The sequence below is a fragment of the Oncorhynchus nerka genome, linkage group LG18, assembly GCF_034236695.1.
Source record: "Oncorhynchus nerka isolate Pitt River linkage group LG18, Oner_Uvic_2.0, whole genome shotgun sequence".
Classification (NCBI taxonomy): domain Eukaryota; kingdom Metazoa; phylum Chordata; class Actinopteri; order Salmoniformes; family Salmonidae; genus Oncorhynchus; species Oncorhynchus nerka.
Window position 1 is genome coordinate 33,655,473 of NC_088413.1, and position 26,216 is coordinate 33,681,688.

The 26,216-nt window shown below is 46.6% G+C and overlaps 1 protein-coding gene across 1 annotated transcript in view; it reads right to left on the reverse strand.

The window, feature by feature from the left end:
• Nucleotides 1-26,216, reverse strand: part of LOC115145793 (sorbin and SH3 domain-containing protein 2-like) — an 86,192-nt gene that overhangs the window by 18,976 nt on the left and 41,000 nt on the right. The window contains exons 4-16 of the mRNA XM_065004048.1: nt 25,576-25,665; nt 19,847-19,873; nt 19,555-19,676; nt 18,254-18,892; nt 17,478-17,915; nt 16,547-16,676; nt 15,099-15,259; nt 14,071-14,137; nt 12,034-12,087; nt 11,580-11,790; nt 11,188-11,302; nt 2,660-2,743; nt 811-867 (exon numbers count right to left, since the gene is read on the reverse strand). Coding sequence (XP_064860120.1) covers nt 811-867; nt 2,660-2,743; nt 11,188-11,302; nt 11,580-11,790; nt 12,034-12,087; nt 14,071-14,137; nt 15,099-15,259; nt 16,547-16,676; nt 17,478-17,915; nt 18,254-18,892; nt 19,555-19,676; nt 19,847-19,873; nt 25,576-25,665 — 2,195 coding nt within the window. The remainder of the gene's footprint in view (nt 1-810; nt 868-2,659; nt 2,744-11,187; nt 11,303-11,579; nt 11,791-12,033; nt 12,088-14,070; nt 14,138-15,098; nt 15,260-16,546; nt 16,677-17,477; nt 17,916-18,253; nt 18,893-19,554; nt 19,677-19,846; nt 19,874-25,575; nt 25,666-26,216) is intronic.

A 26,216-nucleotide genomic window follows, 5' to 3' on the forward strand; every position in this document is an offset into this window, starting at 1 on the left:
CGGAGTGTCTGGACACAGCCCTTAGCCGTGGTATATTGGCCATATACCACAAACCCCTGAGGTGCTTTATTGCCATTATAAACCAGTTACAAATGTAATTAGAACTGACAATCACCATTCAGGGCTCGAACCAGCCGGTTTATACCTAGTAATAAACACACTGAATTGAGTCACTAGCAGAGAGGCCATTGTAAATACAGGCAGTTGAAGATGCAATAAAGAGATGACTAATGACTGATATAGATGCTGAAATATGAAAATGTCCTGCTATGGTGTACTATACATGGTGACAACTGTCCCCATCAGTCCTCTAGTGACATAGGTACAGTGTAATTACAATGTAGGTACATATTGTGCCTGTGTCGACGTAAGGTGGCCTAATAAAATGTATAGTCACAGTAAGCATGGTGGTTTTCATCCAAATCACACAACATGTAGGTGATCAGTAACAAAGCAATTTAAGACTGCAGTTGATTAGCAAGGTTTGCGTTAAACTCCTTATGGAATTGCCGTGCCCAGGGTTGCAAAATTCCAGTCTCTTTCCCCAAATTCCCTAGTTTTCCAGAAATCCTGGTTAGAGGATTCCCGGATTTCCTGCTTCTTCCCTCGATATTCCAGGAGTCTTCCATCCAGGATTTCTGGAAAACTGGAATTTTGGGGAAGTCAGTAGGATTTTGCAGCCTTAGTCATGCCTAACGAGTTTGGTGTGACAAGTAGTTGGCAAAACAGCACAGAATTTTCTGGAACCAGGCTATTCAACTCCCACCCAATCCTCCCAATCCCACAATGCTGATGAATGCCAATGTTTACCTCGGTGAGTCGGCCAGAGCAGATGTCTGGATTATAATCCAGCCGTTTTTTAGGAGGCTTGAGCCCCAAGCAGCGGTGAGGAGGAAGAGGAGGAGGAGGAGGAGGTGAAGATGGAGTGGTGGAGGAGAGGCAGTGGCGTCATGGGGGAGAGAAGACGAGGCGGAGAGAGGAAAGTGACATCCGTTAGAGCACAGAGGAACTGAAGACTGACGAGTTTCAGACACGCTGCGCACACACACACACACACACACACACACACACTGCACACGAACACACACACACTGCAGTTATGATTAAGCCAATTTGAACACACCTAGTACATTATGTGAGCTCCAACACACACTCACTTCTGCTAGGCACATCTACAAACCCATAACCACGAAGCAACACACACGCGCGAGCACACACAGACATGCAGATTGTGAGAGCAAAGAGGCAGAAAGCAGAGTGAAAGGGCATATACGCACTACAGCGCAGTGATTCGGTTGTGAAGACAGACGAGCTAAAACATGACGTTGGTGGAACCATCCCTCTCAAAACTAACCTCCAGCCATGCGCATTTAGGAACCTTTTCTATGTTGTGTAGGGTTTACTCAGTGGTGGGGTCAGAGTGCAACATAAATAATATTACAGATGGAAATGTGGTACACAAACCTGGGCGTTCCTTGTTCTGCATGACATCAGAGTCGTGTCTTTTCTAGACTGCATATTTCTAGCTGAACATTCCGAATCAAGCCAATTTCCTCGACCTAACAACAGGCCGACTTAGAACAAACAGAGTGTTTCTCACCCTTCTCCCCCAAAAAGTGTGCACTTGTACACTTCCTCTTGTGGATTTCCAAAGGAATGGGACTGGGCAAGGAATATGGTGGAACACGGTAACTCAAACCAGCCCAAGTTTAAACCAATCCAATACCATGAATCCCTTAGGTCGCCTAACGTTTAGGAGGAGTGAACGAGTTGACACTTCAGGAGAAGAGGTAGGAACCAAAATGTCTAAACGAGCAAACAGAAAGAAACCACACAAAGCTGCAACATACAAGAGGAGCATGAAGAACGGTGCAGAACGACGCTCTGACCTGGGGATTCATTTATGGATTTTAGCATGTCGTTTCGATTGATCTCGGTTCTGCTCAGTTCTACCGGCTTATCAACAACAGTAAGCACACACTGCAAAAGAACCTGCATTTTGTTCGCGAAAAATAGCAAATTATACAATGTAGGAAAAGAGGTCCCCCCCTTTGTAGGACAATTTTTGTGTTTAAAAAAAAAAAGGACCAATCCATATTAATTTGGGACTTCCGTTTTGTTTTGCAGTGTTTTCCAGCTTTCAATGTGTTGCAGGGCCAGCTGATAACGAGACAGCCACACTACGCAAAACCAATTCACCAAGACGCAGAGACACAAGCAGACCAGTCACAAGGAGCTGCACACAACAGGCGACTTGCCAGAGCACCCAGCACCCAACAGCATGCCGAAGCAACTACAACAGGAAGGACCCTCAGACTCAAGCTCCTGGAGAGCTACTGGCGAACAGGCCTTTGTTTCAACTCAGCACTAACACACCTGATTCGGGCCCAGTCTCTGTCCAGACTGAAGACCGATTATGCGTTAAGTGCTGCGTTGCGAAATAAAACAAATAGCCTTTCGTGTGAATCAGGTGTGTTACTGCTGGGCTGGAACAAAAGCCTGCATACCCACTAGCTCTCCAGTCCGAGAGTTGGACGACTCCTGGACTACAGCTACAGTAGGGTGAAGACTGAACGGGTAGAGAGGAGTGTGGGGGAGGGGGGGGGTATACCTAAGGCGGGGGGGGGTGCCGAGGTGGGAGTTACGGACCCTCACTTACCGGACGGCCGAACTCCAGCTCGGAGAAGAACTTATACCAAGGCTCGTTCTCTAAATCTATGTCATCTGGGTTTAGCTTATAGGTCTGGAGAGAGTGGAGGGTGACAGAGAAAGAGGGAGGAAGAGAGAGGAGGAACAGAAAGCACAGAGAGAAATATGGATCTCATGGTTAGGATAGGGTGTGCAGCATCAAGCTGCAGGGGCTGATGGGTAAAGAAGGGTGGGTCCAGATGGAGAGTTTAACACCAGGGTAAAGAGACAAAAACAGTGTTGCTAACCAGGGCACACAACAATACAACCCCCCCAAAAAAAAATTGTGGCTAACTATGACGCGTGTCAAATAGAAAGTACTGATGTGCACTTCAGTTTACTCGGTTTACTTTTCACATTTCTCATTAAAATAATGGAAAAAGGGATAAAAAGTTGAATGGGTTGAAGGAGAACGGTCAATTAAATTGAGAGCTAAAGACATAACATTGGCTCATAAAGTGCTAAGAAGCTAAATTGCGTCAACCATCCGCTGAACAGCCCTGTATGAAAAGTCTCTTTGCTGCCTTTAGTGCCTTTTGTTACTTCTAGGTTAGACTACTGCAATGCTCTACTTTCCGGCTACCCGGATAAAGCACTAAATAAACTTCAGTTAGTGCTAAATACGGCTGCTAGAATCCTGACTAGAACCAAAAAATGTGATCATATTACTCCAGTGCTAGCCTCCCTACACTGGCTTCCTGTTAAGGCAAGGGCTGATTAAGGTTTTACTGCTAACCTACAAAGCATTACATGGGCTTGCTCCTACCCATCTCTCTGATTTGGTACTGCCGTACATACCTACACGTACGCTACGGTCACAAGACGCAGGCCTCCTAATTGTCCCTAGAATTTCTAAGCAAACAGCTGGAGGCAGGGCTTTCTCCTATAGAGCTCTATTTTTATGGAATGGTCTACCTATCCATGTGAGAGACGCAGACTTTGTCTCAACCTTTATGTCTTTACTGAAGTCTCATCTCTTCAGTGGGTCATATGATTGAGTGTAGTCTGGCCCAGGAGTGTGAAGGTGAACGGAAAGGCTCTGGAGAAACGAACCGCCCTTGCTGTCTCTGCCTGGCCGGTTCCCCTCTTTCCACTGGGATTCTCTGCCTCTAACCCTATTACAGGGGCTGAGTCACTGTTTTACTGGTTCTCTTCCATGCCGTCCCTAGGAGGGGTGCGTCACTTGAGTGGGTTGAGTCACTGATGTGATCTTCCTGTCTGGGTTGGCGCCCCCCCTTGGGTTGTGCCATGGTGGAGATCTTTGTGGGCTATACTCGGCTTTGTCTCAGGATGGTAAGTTGGTGGTTGAAGATATCCCTCTAGTGGTGTGGGGGCTGTGCTTTGGCAAAGTGGGTGGGGTTATATCCTTCCTGTTTGGCCCTGTCCAGGGGTATCATCGGATGGGGCCACAGTGTCTGCAGTAGTTTGTGTCGGGGGGCTAGGGTCAGTTTGTTATATCTGGAGTACTTCTCCTGTCTTGTCCTGTGTGAATTTAAGTATGCTCTCTCTCTTTCTCTCGGAGGACCAGAGCCCTAGGACCATGCCTCAGGACTACCTGGTATGATGACTCCTTGATGTCCCCAGTCCACCTGGCCGTGCTGCTGCTCCAGTTTCAACTGTTCTGCCTGCGCTATGGAATCCCGACCTGTTCACCGGACGTGCTACCTGTCCCAGACCTGCTGTTTTCAACTCTCTAGAGACAGCAGGAGTGGTAGAGATACTCTTAATGATCGGCTGTGAAAAGCCAACTAACATTTACTCCTGAGGTGCTGACTTGCTGCACCTTCGACAACTACTGTGATTATTATTATTTGACCATGCTGGTCATTTATGAACATTTGAACATCTTGGCCATGTTCTGTTATAATCTCCACCCGGCACAGCCAGAAGAGGACTGGCCACCCCTCATAGCCTGGTTCCTCTCTAGGTTTCTTCCTAGGTTCTGGCCTTTCTAGGGAGTTTTTCCTAGCCACTGTGCTTCTACACCTGCATTGCTTGCTGTTTGGAGTTTTAGACTGGGTTTCTGTACAGCACTTTGATATATCAGCTGATGTACGAAGGGCTATATAAATACATTTGATTTGATTTAGTGTGTGACAACACACACACTCTCCTCACCAGTCGCTCACTATAAAGCACCAAACCAGAGCAGAAAAAAAGTGTTGTAATGTTTAAACTACTACAGCAGAGGGCAATATCTTCCTGTCATAAAGCCCGACACAACTCTGGTTCATTTCGGCACACCGGGGCCACGTTCAGTGGCCGAACGTGATCAAACGTTTCAGATAGAAATCCCATGAACAGAGCCAACGTGATTCCTTATTCTACATGTCAGAGAGTCATGTTTACTCTACAAAGCATATTCCTATTAGAACATTCCAAAACGGTAGGTCCTGCTGAACGTGCCCCGGTTGAGCGCAAAAACGCTGAGTGCGCCGTTCTTCAACCGTTTTCCGGGGTTCGTTTGCTCTCGTTTGGTCGGTGTGGCGGCGTGTGACCTGATCAATATGGTTATGACCATTCTGAAATCCAAACTTGTGCAGCACAGCATACAAAATCGCCCCCTGGGAAATGACAATCACAACATTCGACTGATTGTTCAGAGACAGCACCATATCCATTGAATTAAACGTTGCACACCACTTCATCCTGCTGAGCGTAGCCCCGAGTAAGTGAGGTAAAAATAAAAGTAACGGTTGGTTTAACTGTTAATAAATTACTTGGCTGGATTCTTTCTCAAAGTCTAATTTAAACCTTCACCGTGTACTCTGCCCAATACTCTGTACTCTGAGCTTAATATTAAAGTTCACTTTTATACCTGGAGCAAAAACTCACCTTAACTGAACATACAGAAACTCTCGCTCTCCCACCTCCTCTCCTGAAGGACTTACAGCTAGAACGTCTCCTACACGCCAGTCCTGGGGCTTACAGCTAGAACGTCTCCTACACGCCAGTCCTGGGGCTTACAGCTAGAACGTCTCCTACACGCCAGTCCTGGGGCTTATTCCTCAGTCACTCTCAATGAGGTTTACATTGGAACAGAGGAGTGGTTCCACTGCAGTGCCCAGCACACTGCAGGCTTGGCTGTGACATTTACCACCCCCGGTGTCTCCTGGGAAATGTAGTTTATGAGCTGCTGGGGGAAAAGGCTGCCCACTTTTATTGGCGATCCTGGAAGTGCATTGTGTATTGGACTTGCAAATCAGCTACTTTAGCTCAGGAAGAGGTGAACTGAACTGTGGAGGGGAGTGTAGTCTTACTGATACCTCTCTGTCTAATTGGAGTAAATCTGACCTCCTTAGGTGAATGGGAAGGAGCTGAATGGGAGGCGGCTCTATGTGGGCAGTGCCCAGAAGAAAGTAGAGCACCAGACGTCTACAGAGGTCAACCAGCCACCACCCCCCCACCCCCCCTCTGGCTACTTCATGCCACAAGGCCAGAACACTGGTGCCTTTTACCAGCTGTCTCAGCTGAGCCCCAGCCCTCGCTGGGTGACCCACGTCTACGAGCTATTTAAAAGGGATACTTTGAGATTTTGGCAATGAGTCAGACGAACACGTGCGATACCATTTTTATGTCTCTGTGTCCAGCACGAAGGAAGTTAGAGGTAGCTCTGCGAGTCAATGGACACTAGCGTTAGCGCAATGACTGGGAGTCTATGGACACAGTATCTGCTAGCATGCTAGTAGCTACCCACAGACCTCCAGTCTTTGCGCTCCCTGGCAGTGATCAGACTTCCATCCAAGAAGTGGACCACAAGATGTTAACAACAGCCTTCTTTATGGAAGGCCATATCCAGACAAAGACGTGATGTGTGTGAACTAGACCAGAAACACACGCGGTGATGCGACGAAGGCTAGAAACATGGTTTATTGTGGCGTTCTTAGAGAGAAACAGGGAAAGAGACGGCGTGGTTGGGATGCATAGGGGAGCCTATAGCTCACCCTGCATTACAGACTTCCCTGACTCAGTGATATTCCCCCCACGCCTGCTCCTCTCCCTGTGCTCTACTTGGATGAATTCCCACATTAGTGTGTGTGCCAAATGGCTCTCTATTCCCTACACACTATAGGGCAGTTGGCCCGAGACTTTGAATAACACTGCTATAGGGATTAGGGTGCCCGGCAGGAAGCAATGTAGTTCTGGAGAACCGGTCTAAAGACATTATAAGGGACAACACAACCATTTTTAAAAATCTCAATATTAAATCATTTCTGGGTCACAATTAAGTGCCACACTGTGATGGTTTTCAATTCAAATGTTCATAAAGAAACAAAAATAGCTTCTTTTAGCAAAGAGCAATTTCTCAAGCAAGACATTAGCTAGCTGTCTGGGAGTGGTCTGAGTGGGGAGGGGGAAAACTGAAAACTACCTGTTATTGGCAGAGAGGTTTGGAACTCTTTCTTATTGGTCTATTAACTAATTTACCACCTGGTGATGTCACCAGGCAGGCCAAAACTCCATCCCACTAAAACAGGCAGACATTTCAAACAGCTCTTAAACTAAAAAGGATATCATCAAAATTCCACAATTTCACAGTTTTATTCCAACCTCATAGCTTGGAAATATATATAGAAACAGGAAAATCATGTGAATGATTGCAGATACTAAACACATTTTTGACTGCTTTAAGCTAATCATCCTTAACTTCAGAAGAGTTCCCTCTTTCATCCCCCTCCTCCTTTACCTCCCTCTCGTTCTCCTAACCGATCACCCTCAAGTCCATAGAGCAGATAGACTAGCACGTGGGTGGCCGACCCTCCTCCTGGAGAGCTACCCTCCGGGCAAGACGTCGCTCCAAACCGAATCAGGTGGGTTACAACAGGGTTGGAGCAAAACCCTGCATAGCGAGAGGATCTCCAGGAGGGGTGGCCAGTCCAATATAGCTCATACAATACACAACTATCACAACTTCACCTCTTGCCCTCAATTCCATGTAGCAATTAGCCCCAGCCTGGACAATACAATTTTATTTTTATTTTTATTTCACCTTTATTTAACCAGGTAGGCTAGTTGAGAACAAGTTCTCATTTACAACTGCGACCTGGCCAAGATAAAGCACAGCAGTGTGAACAGACAACAACACAGTTACACATGGAGTAAACAATTAACAAGTCAATAACACAGTAGAAAAAAATAGTCTATATACATTGTGTGCAAAAGGCATGGGGAGGTAGGCGAATAATTACAATTTTGCAGATTAACACTGGAGTGAAAAATGATCAGATGGTCATGTACAGGTAGAGATACTGGTGTGCAAAAGAGCAGAAAAGTACATAAATAAAAACAGTATGGGGATGAGGTAGGTAAATTGGGTGGGCTATTTACCGATGGACTATGTACAGCTGCAGCGATCGGTTAGCTGCTCAGATAGCAGATGTTTGAAGTTGGTGAGGGAGATAAAAGTCTCCAACTTCAGCGATTTTTGCAATTCGTTACAGTCACAGGCAGCAGAGAACTGGAAGGAAAGGCGGCCAAATGAGGTGTGGGCTCTAGGGATGATCAGTGAGATACACCTGCTGGAGCGCGTGCTACGGGTGGGTGTTGCCATCGTGACCAGTGAACTGAGATAAGGCGGAGCTTTACCAATGGGTGACAGACAGACGGAGTGTGAAGAAGATTCCAACCCTTTGCGGTCCCTTTCATTTTTGTTAAAGGTCACTGAAATGCTTTATGAGGAAACCCTAGAGAAATTATACAAAAACGATATTCAACAACGGGTTGGTCAAAACAAGCATTGTGATTGGCTGAGACGCGCTCTACGGCATACTAAACAAACAGTTCGGCACGGGTAAACCTTTGACGCCAAAAAAGGGCATCTCGCTTTCTGTTCCATCTGAGAAATCCCTGTGCATCCACTGTACCATCAAGCCCAGCCAGCCAATCCATTCACTTGATCTCCACTGTAAAAACGCATCTAGACATCATCTCCCCTTGCTTCGAGCCTACACAATTGCTTTATTTGGGCACAACACCTCCGCTTTAGTTTGACAGCATCAGGAAGGCGATTGAGTGATACAGAACACCGCCTGTTGAATAAATTCAAATGGGTACAATTTATGAAAATCTAAATATAAGCTTGCTTCTAGGCCTACAGTGCCATCGGAAAGCATTCAGACCCCTAGACTTTTCCCACATTTTGTTACGTTACAGCCTTATTGTAAAATGAATTAAATTGTTCGTTTTTTACTAATCAATCTACACACAATACCCCATAATGACAAAGCAATACATTTTTTGGCAAATTTAAAATAAAAAATGACATTTACATAACTATTCAGGCTCTTTACTCAGAACTTTGTTGAAGCACCTTCGGCTGCAATTACAGCCTTGAGTCTTTTTGGGTATGACACGACAACTGCACATACTATACATATACTTTCTTTTATTGTGTTATTGACTGTACGTTTGTTTATTTCATGTGGAACTCTGTTGTTGTGTCTCACTGCTTTGCTTTATCTTGGCCAGGTCGCAGTTGTAAATGAGAACTTGTTTTCAACTAGCCTACCTGGTTAAATAAAGGTTAAATTAAAAAAAATTAAAACAAGATTGGCACACCTGTATTTGGGGAGTTTCTCCCATTCTTCTCTGCAAATCCTCTCAAGCTCTGTCAGGTTGGTTGGGGAGTGTTACTGCACAGCTATTTTCAGGTCTCTCCAGAAACGTTCGATCGGGTTCAAGTCCGGCCTCTGGCTGGGCCACTCAAGGACATTGAGACTTCTCCCGAAGCCACTCCTGCGTTGTCTTGGCTGTGTGCTTAGGGTCGCTGTCCTGTTGGAAGATGAACCTTCACCCTTATCTGAGGTCCTGAGTACTCTGGAGCAGGTTTTCATCAAGGATCTCTGTACTTTGCTCAGTTCATCTTTCCCTTGACCCTGACTAGTCTCCCAGTCCCTGCCAGTGAAAAACATCCCCACAGCATGATGCTGCCACCACCATGCTTCACCGTAGGGATGGTGCCAGGTTTCCTCCAGACGTGACACTTGGCATTCAAAGTGTTCAATCTTGGTTTCCTCAGACCAGAGAATGTTGTTTCTCATGGTCTGAGATTCCTTTAGGTGCCTTTTGGCAAACTCCAAGCCGTCTGTCATGTGCCTTTTACCATAAAAGCCTGATTGGTGGAGTGCCCAGAGATGGTTGTTCTTCTGGAAGGTTCTCTCATCTCCACAGAGGAACTCTGTCAGAGTTACCATCGGGTTCTTGGTCACCACCCTGACCAAGGCCCTTCTCCCCCGATTGCTCGGTTTGGCCGGGTGGCCAGCTCTAAGAATAGTCTTGGCGGTTTCAAACTTCTTCTATTTAAGAATTATGGAGGCCACTGTGTTCTTGGGGACATTCAATGCTGCAGAAATGTTTTGGTACACTTTCCCAGATCTGTGCCTCGACACAATCCTGTCTCAGAGCTCTACGGACAATTCTTTCAACCTCATAGCTTGGTTTTTGCTCTGACATGCACTGTCAACTGTAGACAAATCATGTCCAATCATTTGAATTTACCCCCAGGTGGACTCCAATCAAGTTGTAGAAACATCTCAAGGATGATCAATCGAAACAGGATGCACCCGAGCTCAATTTCGAGTTTCAAACTTGTTTTCGCTTTGTCATTATGGGGTATTATTTTGTGTAGATTGATGAGGGAAAAAAGTTATTTAAACCATTTAAAAATAAGGCTGTAACAAAATGTGAAAAAGTTCCCTAAGAGAGCATCTATATCATTCATATTCAAAGGTCACTACCTTTCTAAAAATACCCCTTTCGAGGATAAATCCCCCCTCGAGCTTAAAAATCGAACTATTATATAATTGCTTCCCAACTCAACCTTAACAAGTATATCCGCCCAAAATAGCAGTAAGTTGGACCACTTCAAAACACGTCATAGAAATGTGTTGATCCCTCTAATGGTTCAGGTACAGTACCTCTAAAGGCTTCTTCCTAGAGCGGAGGTCAGGGGTCTCCAACTCTGTTCCTGTAGACAGAGCCTGTGTGTAGAGGGTTTTGTTCCAACCCAGCTCTAAACACATCTCTGATACACTCTGGACCTTACTATCTGGAATCGGGTGTATTCATGTTGGGCAGGAACAAAATCCTACACATCCATTGAGTTCTCCAAGACCGAGAGTTGGAGATCACTCACTTATTAGGAACCAAGGATGGTGTATAGGGTGATTATGGGTAATGGAGTTTTAAATGGCTTGGATAATGACAATGTAGGCCAGGGGTGTCAAACTGAATTCCTGGAGGGCTGAGCGACAGCGGGTTTTCGCTCCTCCCTTGTAGTTGATTGATGAGTTAAGACCGTTGATTAGTTAGGAACTCCCCTCACCTGGTTGTCGGATGAATTCATTTATGTCCGGCAGTCTAATTGGACACCAATTGAATGGGAATGACAACAAAAAAACAGCAAAACACAAGGCCCTCCAGGAATTGAGTTTGACACCCTGATGTAAGCTAATTAAAAAATATTAAAAAAGTGACAAAGACGTGCTTTTGGGCACTCACCGGCCTCTCCTGCTCCAGAGCGGATGATTTCCCGGGCTCGTACTCAAAGATACTCCGGGGTTCAGCGCGGTACTTTCTAGTGTCCACTTTCCTATCGGGAGGGCCCCATTGATTCCTGCTAATAAATAAATAAAGACATCAGTGTGATCTTGGACCTAGTTTAAGATGATGCCAAAGGCGCACCACTAGCCTAGGTATAGGCTCTAGGGCTAAGGTAACCCCTAAGGCGAGGGTGTCAAGGGACTAGACCTAGGTAAGGACTAAGCCTGGGTCCAAGGCCCATGTCTAGGCCTACATTGCAGACTAGGCCTAAGTCTAAGCCTAAGATGGAGACTAGCTAGCCATTGGTCTCGGACCTAGCGAAAGAGAAACCAGACCGCCGTGTGTCTTACATGGTGTCGGGCGAGTCTCGCTCCCGGTCGCTGTCTCTGGACCTCAGCTGGAGGAGGGAGGGCATAGGCGGGGGTGGCGGAGGCACGGGGGAGGGCTCCCTAAAGGTCCCGGGGCTTCCGCTGCCCGACGGGCTCTTGGCCAGGGGCCGGTACGTTTGTGTCCTGGGGGGAGGGTACGCCATGGTGGGGTTGGAGGACTGACCATGTGTGTCTAGGGGGGAGGGGGAGATAACAGAGAAAGGACGGGGAGGGAAAAGAGAGAAAAAGGGGGAGGAATAAGAGAACGAGAGAGAGAGAAAGGATGCGGGGGAGAGAGAGACGGGGAGGGAAAATAGAAAGAGAGAGAAGGGGGTCGTAAACTAAGTATTCTTGCAAGTCGGGTGTTTGAACACAGGACAATGTGACAAACCAGTGGCATACATTTGAATCGTCAAAAAGAGATCGAGACTCTTACCGCTGTCACCGATGACAGTGTATGTGGCGTTGCGCGCGTCGGCATAGTCGTCATCTGTAGAAACACGGAAGGTGAGCAGAACAACACACACACACACACCCTGCTGAGAGTACCCTTTCCCCTGCATCCATTTGTGCGCACACATACAGATTCTCTACTTTCATCACTGCAGAAATATTCTGCCCAGCCTCAGGGAAAACCTCAGTGGGCAAACTAAGGCTCCCTGGGTAGCTTATCAGCAAGGTGAATATTGAAGATCAACGTATAAGGACCCAGGAGAACAAAGGGCCGACTATTGAAGTTATCCTTTGAGAACTACAATGAGCTGTGTGTGTGTGTGTGTGTGCGTGTGTGTGCGTGCGTGCGTGCGTGCGTGCGTGCGTGCGTGCATTGTTAAGAACAAATATGCCTTGTATTGACTATTTGATTTGGTGACGCCCACACAGCGGAGCAGAGATCGCGGCAGTGCATCTGTAGGTTCGACGAGACACCGCTTCTCCCACTCAATCCCCCTCGCTCTCTCTCCTTCCTCTTTCTATTGCTCTCGTTGTATTCGTCTCGGTCTCTCCCCTTCCACACTCTCGCTCTAATTAGCTCTGGCTCTGTGGAGCTGTAGTGTTCTGGCTCAACAAGGGCACACAGAGAGAAACCCACACACACAAACAAACACAATACATGCATGTCCATCCAAACACACACACACTACATGAGCAAAAGTATGTGGGCACCTGCTTGTCGAACATCTCATTAAAAAAATATGGGCATTAATATGAAGCTGCTATAACTGCCTACACTCTTCTGGGAAGGCTTTCCACTAGATGTTGGAACATTGCTGCGGGGACTTGCTTCCATTCAGCCACAAGAGCATTAGCGAAGTCGGGCACCAACGCAGTCTAGTCTGCGTTCCAATTAATCCCAACAATGTTCAATGGAGTAGAGCTCAAGGCCAGTCAACTTCTTCCACCCCGATCTCAACAAACCATTTCTGTATGGACCTCGATTTGTGCAGGAGGGCATTGTCATGCTGAAACAGGAAAGTGCCTTGCCACAAAGTTGGAAGTAGAGAATCGTCTAGAATGTCATTATATGCTGTAGCGTTAAGATTTCCCTTCACTGGAACTAAGGGGCCTAGCCCGAACCATGAAAAACAGCCCCAGACCATTATTCCTCCTCCACCAAACTTTACAGTTGGCACTATGCATTGGGGCAGGTAGCGTTCTCCTGGCATCTCCTAAACCAAGATTTGGCCGTCGGATTGCCAGATGGTGGAGTGTGATTCATAACTCCACAGAACTTTACACCAATCCGGTCGATGCTTGGCATTCCGCATGGTGATCTTAGGCTTGTGTGCGGCTGCTCGGCCATGGAAACCCATTTCATCAAGCTCCCGACGAACAGTTCTTGTGCTGACGTTGCTTCCGAGGGCAGTTTGGAACTCGTTAGTGAGTGTTGCAACCAAGGACAGACTGTTTTAACGCGCTTCAGCACTCGCCGGTCCCGTTCTGTGTTCTTGTTTGGACTACCACTTCGCGGCTGAGACATTGTTGCTCCTAGACGATTCCACTTCACAACAACAGCACTTACAGTTGACCGGGGCAGCTCTAGCAGGGCAGACATTTGACAAACTGACTTGTTGGAAAGGTGGCATCCTATGACGGTGCCATGTTGAAAGTCGCCGAGCTCTTTAGTATGGGCCATTCTACTGCCAATGTTTGTCTATGGAGATCGCATGGCTGTGTGCTCAATTTTATACACCTGTCAGCAACGGGTGCGGCTGAAATAGCCGAATCCACTCGTTTGAAGGGTTGTCCCAAATACTTTTGTATATATAGTGTATACACATGATGCATGCATACACACACACACACAGCCCAGGTGTTTGACCAACCTTGGTGAACAGCAAGGAAAGACAGACCGTAAAGTAAGCATTTCACGGTATTGTATTAGGCGCATGGGACAAATGAAGTGGGATTTGACCGTACATACTGCAATGGACACACTGTACTGTCTCCTCCAGTCTAGTGCACTTCTGCCCACCTGCTTTGTGAACCATGTGGATCTGCTTGAACATGGTCTTGTACCAGTCCTTCGGCCTATCCACCGTCTGTGGGGAGAGGGAAAACAAAATCACAAATCAAATGGAGGCTACGGACAGACGGACACGTCGGCAGGCATATGGGGCGGACAGACGGCTCGATAGACGGACAGGACAAGGAGAAGTCCAGAGTGTGTGTGTGTGTGTGTGTTTGACCAGACGTACCCAGATGGCCCAAGCTTGGCCACACCTCCACTAATACCATGGTTACCAGCGAGGGGCCAGAAATATTTTCCACACAGCATCTGTCTCGCTCTCTCTGACTATCTGTTTTGGTCTCTCTCCCTCTCCTCTCCTCTCCCAGTATCCACAGCCTCTCAATAGATTGTTGACTAGTGTCTGAAGTACTCTTATACACGGCTGAGATACATACACAGACACACTTGGATGTGGGTACAAACACACACACAGACAGAGGGAGAGAGAGATAGGCTGCTCATTGCCCTGTAGTACAATAGCGAGGACTTTGACTAAGTCCCTAATTACAGCTAGCGTACATAAAGAGAGAGAGAGCGAGAGAGAGAAAGGGCTCTGAAGAAGAGGTCTAAAGCTGCTGACATCTCAAAAGCATTCCTCCCACTTGGTCCTGCTCACATATCAGACAGGAGACTAGGCTAGTCAGGGCCAGAGGTGCTCCACACAATGGTGAGTCATGAAACACACATTTTGTGCATCCCAAAATGGCACCCTATTCCCTATACAGTGCACTACTTTTGGCCAGGCCACATAGGATTCTGGTCAAAAGTGGTGCACTATAAAGGGAATAGGGTGCCGTGTGGGACAGAGCCACCGTCAACAACCACAAGATATGAAATATAGGCTTACTGCTCTGAAGCGAAAACCATCCCAACTAAAATGAAACAGAACTTTCTAAGCCTTCTTAAAATGTGTTCTTAAAGTAGGCATCCAGAGAGTTTTTTCCCCCACTTGTCTTGTCGCGTGTATGACTGCCTGTGTGTCTAGGCCTCACCGTGCGAATGGCGATGGGGATGCCCGTGTCATCCACGGGGCCGATGCCCTCGTAGTGGGGCGCCTTGATGACCGACACCCTCTTCTCCTCCTCTGAAAAGCTGGCGATGGGCACCGTGCTGCTCATGCTGGTGTGGCCCGACATCACCGACTCTGAACCTTCTGTATGGTGTGTGTGTAGTGCAGTGTGTGCAGGGGGAGAGAAGAGGAGGGGAAAAAAGGGATGAATAGAGGGATGGAAGATGGAAGAGAGGACAGTGAACTGATGTGAGTGATTTGGATGGGCTGGCCCAGAAAACACAAAACACACACACCCTCTCATCTACAATGTTGGACCATCCCTTCACAGTAGTCGTGAAACAGTTTATTAGAGATATCCACTGAGTATGCCAAACATTAGGAACACCTTCCTAATATTGAGTTACGTGCCTCAATTCATCGGGGGAAGGGAATCTACAAGGTGTCGAAAGCGTTTCCACAGGGATGCTGGCCAATGTTGACTCCAATGCTTCCCACAGTTGTGTCAAGTTGGCTTGATGTCCTTTGGGTGGTGGGACCATTTTTGATACACACTGGAAACTGTTTAGAGTGGAAAAACCCAGCAGCATTGCAGTTCTTGACACACTCAAACCGGTGCGCATGGCACCTACTACCATGCCTCGTTCAAAGGCACATACATCTTTTGTCTTGCCCATTCAACCCCTGAATGACACACATACACAATCCACGTCTCGATTGCCTCGAGGCTTAAAAATCCTTCTTTAACCTGTCTCCTCCCCCATTCATCTATACTGATTGAAGTGAATTTAACAAGTGACATCAATAAGGGATCATAGCTGTCACCTGGCCAGTCTGTGTCATGGAAAGAGAAAGCGGTTCCTAACATTTCGTACACTCAGTGTGTATACAGTACATCATAGTACATGTAGGGATGTGCAACGCCGATGTGAGTTATGCCCCGATAAGCATATTCCCACTGCCAGGTCCACTTTGTCAGCAATTCATCTCCCATTGTGTTCCCCTATGGAGTACTTCCCTTCTGCCTCTAATAGGTGTAAATACATCATATCCTGCAAACAACAATAGTCCTCATTACATCAACTAACTAGACAAGTGCATTAAAAAGGGCCATTATTTCCAGGCGGTAGAAAGAGTGAGGGGATCAATATCAGAACAAAGTGAAAGTACGGGTTGAAACAAATCACCACAGTAGCCTGATGACGTGTAAATTCATAGAAATCTGAATACCGGCTATCAATTGGCATACTTTGTGTGGAGGCGTACATTGTGGTTCAGGAACGTTCTTAGCGGAAAGAGTGCTTGGTTAGGTCGTGGTCGTCAAGCCTTATTCTGTGCTCATTATTTTGTTAAAGGTAGACTCAGTAATATGGCATTGTGGTTAACTGCAGGGCAGCTGCCCGCTGACACGGTCGGGATCCCCACTCTCACCTGCGTTCCGACTCTGCACGTGAACCCCTCCTGGGCTGAACGAGGCGGGGAGAGGGGGGTAGGCCGGGGGTGAGGACGGTCTCTGGGGGTGGGGCGCACCTCCATTCATTGCCACTTGAATAGCTTGGCCCTGGAGGGGGGGGGGGGACATCAGAACCAGGAGGGTAAAAACAGTGCACTCCCATTGGCAAGAAACAACGTTTATAGTGGTCAAAACGTGATGGGACAGACACCCACATAATGTTATCAGCTGGTTAAGACTCTGTACTGAGAATGGATTAGTCTGTAATAACAATAGGTTTTACCGGTAAGACTAAAATGGTTATACGAGTAGACTGTGATTGTTAGGAGAGGAGTGCAACAGACAGTATTGGAAAAGCGTGCTGCATCAGAGAAAACACAACGGGTTAGTTCAAAAAGAAGTAGTGGAGTAGTCGGACGTCAACAAACAACATGGGCTTACTTCAAAAATCAGGCGTTTCATTATTGGTTAGAAACGACACGTAAAAGCCGGTGTCAAATCCTTGTCACATTGAAAGAGCCACAATCAAAAACTCCCACAATGAAATTTAAAAAAGACTTAAACAGGCATAGGAAAGAAGTTGTTGTACCTAAAAGTTAATGACAGTTGGACCCATTCTCACATTTGTGGTATGTGAGAGAGACACAAAAAAGACACGCTAAGGTGGGACAACGATGCACCAAGACGTTGTTAGACTAAAACCATCAGAAGAGTGCAACGGGCGATGTTATGACAGTGGGACAGGGGGGTTTTACAAGAGCGCCTCACTCAAGACGGGTGAGTGGATTAGTTGGAGGAGCTTGTAAACACGGTATTGTTTGGGTGTGGAACAGTTTTGGAGGTTGGGGGGGGGCTCAAGCTTCCTTGATGTAGGCAGTAGTTAGCGACGTTGTGGGGGGGGATAGTTACGTTAGTGGCAGCAGCGGCGGAGGTTAGCGGCGGCGCCTCGTCGGGGCCCGTGGTGGACGACATGTGGCTGAGGGTGGGCGAGGGTGAGGGAGACACGCCGGGGGAGTCCAGGCTGCAGATCTGGAGTTCCTCCAGGAGGCCTGCCGTGGAGGACGAATACTGGCTGAGCGCTGACACGGTCACGGGGGAGAGCGAGGGTGACCTGCCCCCCATACCTCCACCAGCACTAACCATGCTAATGCTAACACCGCCGACTACGCCAATTTTGTCCATTCGGTCCCCCCCGCCGCGCTCCAAGGTGGCATATGGGGACGGGACGTACGGAGTGGGCAACAGGGCTTTGAGGCCCGCCAGGTAGTCCAGTGAGTCGGCGCTGTGGCGGTTGTAAGGGGAGCGCCGGGCGCTGTGGTCGGGGGAGCAGGGGTGAGGAGGCGAGCCCTGGTAGGATGGAAGGGGGTTATGTAGGAGGAAGAAAGGGAGAGAGTTTAATGATGCGGCTGTGCATGGTTGGATGGTCCAAACAGGGCAGGAAGTGTGCAGACTGTTGTTACCGTCACTGTGGGGTAAGAGGATTAGTGCAATCACGGTGTTTGAAGATATTGGACACTGAAGAAAACACACTGTGCTCTAAATCTGGCCAACCCCCTGACAAACACACAAACAAACGCACAATCACAGTTAGTCTGGTTGGTTGGTTGTGCCTGACAAACCACTGTGGTGCTGTTGAAGAAGAACTGACAGAGGTTGATTAGTAAACTGGAACTCAGTTATAGTACCAGCACATTCGCTTCAGCCGGTCGAGGTGGAACTGGAGGGGGGCCTTTCACCTTCCTGGCCTCCCCAGGGTCAGAAGCTGGGGCTGGGGCCTTGGGCTCCAGGGTGGGGGCCTTGGAGCCTGGTGGTTTGGGGCTCCGCGGGGCCATCTGGACGGAGAGAGAGGCTGTGTGATAGCTTTGGGAGCCGATGGAGGAGTCTCTATGGGGGGGAAGGTTAGAGGGAGGAGGGGAGGTGGTGAGAGCCTCGGGCTGGGGGACGGGGTGGTGGGAGGGGGGATCAGGGATGGTGACGGGGGTGAGTCTGAGGGAGGACACCTTGCGCTCTGCAGCCTGAAGCTGGGTGGTGGTGGAGGAAGTAGCAGTGGAGGCTTTGACCTTGCTGGTGACACTGTGGATGGGGTTGGGTTCTGGTTCAGAATGGGGTACAGAAGAGGTGGTTGTGCTCTGGTGGTGGGAGTAAGAAGACGTGCTCTTGACTGTGTAAGACTCTTTGAGGACGGCCTTCTCATTGGAGAGGGCTAGCATCCCATGTCCGAGGCTCTTGGCTAGAAGGGAGCTGTAGGAGGGGGGGATAGCGCCTGTGGCGGGGGAGGGGTAGCTCTCTCTCCTAGGGGGCGGGAGGGGGACCTGATTGACAGCCTGTGCAGCCAATTAGAATTAGAGAAGGAAAACAGCAACAAACAACATTGTTTATCAATGGAACGATTGAAATAAAGATATGAGACGGACAAAATCCAGTCCAAAGTAAAATACAAGACCAATACACCCTTGACCGGAATATATTCCGGTTTTTTTTCTCTCTACGTTGTAAACATTTTATGAGGTTGTGGTGCGATTTATTTCCCACTTTAAAGCCAACATCATAAAAATGTGGCCTGAAATCAAACAGAGATCATTTTAGAAGATTGAAGAGATGTGTGGAGCAGACTGCTTCCTGGCTGCGTTTATTATCCCCAAATGACACAGACACACACTCACACTCCTCTGGGGGGAAGAAAGGAATCTTTGATTAGTCTCTTCATCGCCGCTGGAAAACAACATAAACTTATCAACTTGAATCAACAGAAAAACTTGACAGGGGAAATTCTCTGGAGGCACTGGTGGTGAAGGAATAACACTGTCGGATTTATTCACATTATAAACTTCCCGATAAAGAATGCTTTAATACTACGGATTCAACAATGATAGCTTTGCCACTCAACTCAATCAGTGTGGTGTGAAAACGGATTATACATCTTAAAATGCTGTATAGGAATTCAACAATGCACATTGTGTGTGTGTGTGTGTGTGTGTGTATTCACCTGTGTGGGGGACCTCTTGTCTTGCAGGTTGGGCCTGACGCTGCGGAAGCCCTTGGCGGCCAAGGAGGAAGTGATGTCGTCGCCGTTCCTTAGGCCATCGGTGCTGCGTGACCTCCAAGCATCTGGAACACACACACACACACAATTACAGGTCACAGTCACACATCTCATAATACAATTCTACATGACAACTAGACCCCTTGATGCATCTCTTTTCACAGCTTATAGTGCAAGATCAATTGGATGTGAGCGTCGTGTCAAGATAAGACGGACCACGTTGAACTGCAGTTACCTGAATCTGACGAGTGAGACTCGCTCCCTGCGAGGGGAAAAGAAACACACACATTAACGTGACTTTTGGTGTGCGTGTCGAGACTCAGGGTCCTCGTCAATATGCAGCAAAAGAGACATTGGAATGGTGGGTTCAGTAGTTTGAATACATATGCAAACGAATGAGAGACTTCTGAAAGAGGGAGAGAAGAACATTTAGGGAAGGAAAAAGGGACAATTCAATGACACGTAGAAGGGATACGGCTAATATGGAGTGCTGTCAGAGGCACGTCTATTCTACACCGTCGATTTCTAGCAGAATGTTCCCCAATGTTGTGTTCGGCACAATCTATCCTCATCTGAACGTTCCGCAACGTTGTGCCCTTCTGAACGCAGCCCTTACAAAAGCCAATAGAGCCGAGACAAAGCCAGGACATTATGACCCGGTGCACACAAGAGAGATAGAAACCAGGGTCATGTTCTTTCAGCACCAAACGGAAACAAATAAGAGGGAAACGGGGAGGTACAATCGGAACTTTTCCGAATTAAAAAATGCTCGTTTTCCATTGCAAAACATTTTGCCACGCTGTGCCCTATTGAACATGACCCTGTGTTACCGTCCGCATATCCCAACTGCAATTAACGCGAGTGTCAAATAGAATATAGATTTATAAACCTATTAGAGGTAAGAGGACATACAGCAGATAACCAGCTAGATACACTCAACGGGGCCCAAAACAAAGTAACACGGCTAACTAACTAACAAATATTTATAGTTACCAAATAAATCATTGCAATCGCTAAATGTATTTTATCAGAGAACACCACATTGACCATATAGATTATAGCCAAGCTGCATACGGACATATGATGGTGTATGATGTGTTTTTATCTTCTAGCACAGTGGACTAAAGTAATTATACCTCACCAGCTGAATCAGTTGGTACTGGAATAGATCAAATAAGTGGAACTGGGGTACTCAATGAAAGGTTTAGGAAACACTACTGTAGAAGATGGGAAGAAGTTGCTGTTATTGGGGGGAGCCTACTGAACACAGACATACAGTACCATCAGCCTAACTAATGAATCTATTTCAAACCCTATAGGTTTGACTATGGCTGGCTTCGGAGAGAGCAGCAGAGTGGGAAACTGATGACAGGGAAGACAACACAAAGCCAGAAAAGAAAGGAATCTCCTGACCAGTCAGAATAAAAACTCTAAAGAGGCTTGGCTAAGTTAGCTGTCTCCTACCTCTTAAACTGCTATCAGAAATACATGGAAAGAGGGAGTCGGGGTCAGGGAGATGACAGGGAATTCTGGGTATCCGGAGATATTCCGCGTTGACAGGATATGTTGTAATAGCTGATGCCGTCGTGTGCGAAGCCGTCGCTGCCTTGCATTTTCGGGGGGGGGGGGGGGGGGTCTTTCACTACGTTACCCATGAGCAACGGGGGGGGAGTGGTCTATTACTTTTCACGGCAGGGAAATTAAAATGTGGTTTCCGACCCCCACTGAGCGCTAGCTGGGTCCCTAAAATGAACAGCCTGAGGCAGACCGCACTTGCATCTGTCAACTTGTTCTATACAGCAGATTTGAGGTACAAGTTGTGCTTAACCACAGATCTAAAATCAGATTATCGGACCTTTCAACCCTGGCTTTAGTCATTGGGGATGGCATAATATCTGACCCTGTATCAGTGATTAAGGCCAACTTTGATGCTAGGTCACCACACCCTTTAGACCAGGGATTGTCAAATAGGTTTGGTCTCGGGACAATTTTTTTCTGAGCTAATAGTTGGTGGGACAGAACATAATTAGCCTATAATATTAGCACAATTAATTGGCCTACATTACAAATTGAACAACATTTTTAACATCTGATTGTACATAATAAATTCATAGTATATAATACATTCAGTGACTAACAATGGTTTCGATCTGATTACGCTCCTATTCAATTATAATTTTTGTCTATTTCACTGTGTGTTGATTGGTTGGGACAAATATGTCTACATAGCCTACTGTAGGGCCCACTACTTTTCGTGACGTCAACATTCGTTCAGAAACACTTATCTCCATAGCAACAGAAAATGTCGCTCTCAAAAAGTATCAATAGAAAGTTGGTAATGAAAATTGAAGGTTCGGGGAAAAACGTGCACTTCATCTTACCAAATTTCTTTCCCCCCAATGCCAAGCCAGCTGTGTCTTATTTGCAATGAAAATGTTGCTGTTTGCAAAGAATTCAAAATCTCAGATGTCATTATGAATCTAAGCATGGGAACTTCAAAGTGGCCTTCCTGCCCCAGACAAGAGGCCCGACGCAGAAACATCGAAGTGTTAACTGCAAGCTACACAGCTTTTTTTGGGGGGGCTGACATTTTCTGTCACTTAAAACGGGTTAAATCTACAGTTACAAGGAAGAGGAAAGACAGTCATGGACATGGTGGAAAAACGTGTGGCCTAGGAAACGTGTGGCCTAGGAAACGTGTGGCCTAGGAAACGTGTGGCCTAGGAAACGTGTGGCCTAGGAAGCCCTGGTGGAGAATTAAACTCTCTTGCTAAGAAAACGATACCTTCGCTGGATGAGGCCACAATTGAATTCCAGACATCGAGCCAAATCAAGGATGCGCTCAGGAGTGCTGAGTTTTGAGTGGCGTGCTCAGAGAAATACAGCACAACAAAGAAACGTGCATTTTATGCGCCAACAATGCTTGGGTCGCCTTACACCTGCGAGCCCTCATTTTCCTCCATGAACGCAATATAGACCATCTCACCCCGACATCCACTAGATTGTGTCTGAGGGAAAATGCAACTTTTCCCATTGAGTAAGTAACTTAGAGGCCTATATGACTGTAATTACTAACATTATTGTGAGTGCTTATCTGGAGATATTTAGATCACAAGCTGACAGTATTTTATGTTTGAGCAGGCTATTCCGATACAGACATCAACTTTTTTATCTTTAAATTATTGGTTTTATGTAGGATGCTACCTTTTTGGTTAGTTGAAATTGTAAATGGGCCTAATTTAAAAAAATTAAAAAACTTCTATTAGGCCATATATTTGGTTCTTGTGAAAGACGCTGTTGAGCCTCATCGCCTACCTCAGCTACTTAAGTTATTTTATATGGGCCTAGGTTCGGAAGAAAGACTCCAATTATGCCCTCGTCGTTTGTAAAATTAAAATTAAGATTATTGTTGAATTACTCGACGGGTGTAGTTTTCCTCCATCTGCTGCTGTGCAACACTTGCATAACAAGTTTGCTATATTTTCATACCTGGCGCTGTTCACCTATTGATTACGTTTCAGCACCTCAAAACGGTCCGCTACCTGCTTTATTAGCTGACTGTCTTCTGCATTCTCTCACTTCGTGAATGAAGTTAAAATGTAACTATAGCATTATTTAGGTAGTGTAACTTCCTTCTTTAATGAAAAAAAAATCATAATTAATTTGGGGGGGTCCTAATAATATTGCTGGCAGGCAAAATTTGGCCCGCAGACCGCCAGTTGGGGAACCCTGCTTTAGACTATGCAATACCCTCACAAGCAATATTTGTGTTTGATGTCAGTCCATGAATTTAAAGTCAAAGACAAACACACAACATCCCTGTCTGTTTCCCACTAGATCCAAGCTCAGAGCCAAAATGTTGGGTAAGAGTGAGTCAGGGTTGCCATGGTTTCGAGCCACCACAGCACCATTTCTAAATTGGTCACGCCCAACCGTGTACAGTGCACACATCCGCTGCAACGCACGTTGGGAATCCCCTCGACTCGAACAGAGCCGTGTCTTACCCAATCACAGCAAAGCTCTGAGAAATGGACACAAACCATCTAGTTTCTCAGAGGAATGAAAACAGAACAAAGGGGGAAGAAAAGAGAGTGATATTGAGTGATAGCAGAAGATAAAGGAGAGGAAACGGAGTGACAGATCGTGAGAAGGACGCTGGTGCCAGAGGATGACAAACGACGGTTGTCACAGGGAGTAAGACAAAATGAAAGCAACAGGAAGTGAATGATGTCAGGGCGGTGGAAGGGAAGAGGTGGAAGAAAAAAGACAACATTTAAACAAAGTGGCCATTTTATGTCTTGATAGAATATGAAACCCCACGAAGGACACTATTAAATAGAATGGTATGGGGTATTAACAAAATTAACAACTGTTACAGTAATTTACTCAATTACAGTGCATTCGGAAAATATTCGGACACCAACCTTTTCCACATTGTTACGTTACAGCCTTATTCTAAAATTGATTGATTCCCCCTTTCAATCTACACACAATACCCCACAATGACAAAGCAAAAACAGGTTTTTCAAATGTAAAAAATAAATAATGGAAATATCACATTTACATAAGTATTCAGAGTCTTTACTCAGTACTTTGTTGAAGCACCTTTGGCAGCGATTACAGCCTCAAGTCTTCTTGGGTATGACGCTTACAAGCCTGTCACATCTGTATTTGGAGAGTTCATCCTATTCTTCTGTGCAGATCCTCTCAAGCTCTGTCAGGTTGGATGGGGAGTGTCGCTGCACAGCTATTTTAAGCCTGGATTCTGGCTGTGCCACTCAAGGACATTCAGAGACTTGTCCCGAAACCACTCCTACGTTGTCTTGGCTGAGTGCTTAGGGTCGTTGTCCTGTTGGAAGATAAACCTTCACCTCAGTCTGAGGTCCTGAGCGCTCTGGAGCAGGTTTTCATCAAGGATCTCTCTGTACTTTGCTCCGCTCATCTTTTCCTCAACCCTGACAAGTCTCCCAGTCTATTCTGCTGAAAAACATCCCCAAAGGGATGATGCTGCCTCCACCATGCTTCAACATAGGGATGGATGGTGCCAGGTTTCCTTCAGACGTGACATTTGGCATCAAGGCCCAAAGAGTTCAATCTTGGTTTCATCAGACCAGATAATCTGATTTCCCATGGTCTGATAGTCCTTTAGGTGCCTGTTGGCAAACTCCGGCTTCCGTCTGGCTACTTTACCATAAAGGCCTGATTGGTTCTCCCATTACCACTGAGGAACTCTGGAGCTCTGTCAAGAGTGACCATTGGGTTCTTGGTTAAATCCCTGACCAAGGCCATTCTCCCCAATTGCTCAGTTTGGTTGGGTGGCCAGCTCTAGGTGGTTCCTAACTTTTTTCATTTAAGCATGATGGAGGCCACTGTTCTTGGGGACCTTCAATGCTGCAGAAATGTTTTTGTACCCTTCCCCAGATCTGTGCCTCGACACAATCCTGTCTCGGAGCTCTACGAACAGGTGTTTGCCTTTCCAAATCATATCCAATCAATTGAATTTACCACAGGTGGACTCCAACCAAGTTGTAGAAACATCTCAAGGACAATCAATGGAAACAGGATGCACCTGAGCTCAATTTCGAGTTTCATATTTTTTATATATTTGCAAAAAAACAAAAACATTCTAAAAACCTGTTTTCGCTTCGTCATTATGGGGTAGTGTGTAGATTGATGAGAAGAAATATATATTTAATCAATTTTAGAATAAGGCTGTAACGTAACAAAAATGTGGAAAGAGTCAAGTGGTATGAATCCTTCCCGAATGCACTGCATGTCTTATTTGCGCATCGTCAAAAGTTGCACTGATTGACTGTGTTAGCACGGCCTTCACTTACCCCCTTCAACATCCGTGTGACTCAATGATCGCCTGCACAGGCCTGCGTATGTGTGTTAGGCATAAGGGTTGTGTTTTGTTGGTGTGTGTGTGTGACAGTGGTGTGTATTAGGTGTGTGTGTTAGTACCTGTAGCCAGATTCGGGACACTCTGGACCCGCTTCATGTGGGAGCGGGTGACTAGCAAGGCGGTGATTTTGCGAGTGTGTCCTCCGCTATCTGAGAAAGCACAGCCAGCAGCCACGGCAGCAGAAAGCAGCACACACACACACACATACACACACGCACAAGCCAAAGGCCCCCCAGGAAAGAGAAGGCAAAGCACATGCATTACAACAGCTCCATTCTCATAAGCAATGGGGGACGGGAGGAGGATGACGGCTCATGTCGAGATGGATGGAGGGAATAGTCTGTACTGACATACGTCATAGTATCCTATGCCATTATACACAGTGTTGTTGTTTGGCATGTCAGCAGGAAGTTGCCCACTGTGATGTCATATCGCTGACTGATTGTCTATGTGTCTACTCTCTTAGGTTGTCAATACTGAATAGAACTAAAACTATAAAGGAGAGATTCTATAACAATCATCACCAAAAACCTCTCTTAACCGATTGTGTGTTTGTTTACATTCTGGTCGATTCAGGCATGCAGTAAAACACACAGTAATTAAAAGTCCCCCTTCCTACTTCATATGAACTATGACCTCAGCGCAGATTAACGTTCATGCTTGCTTGGTCATCGACGTGGGAGTAATGAAACGCTGTTTA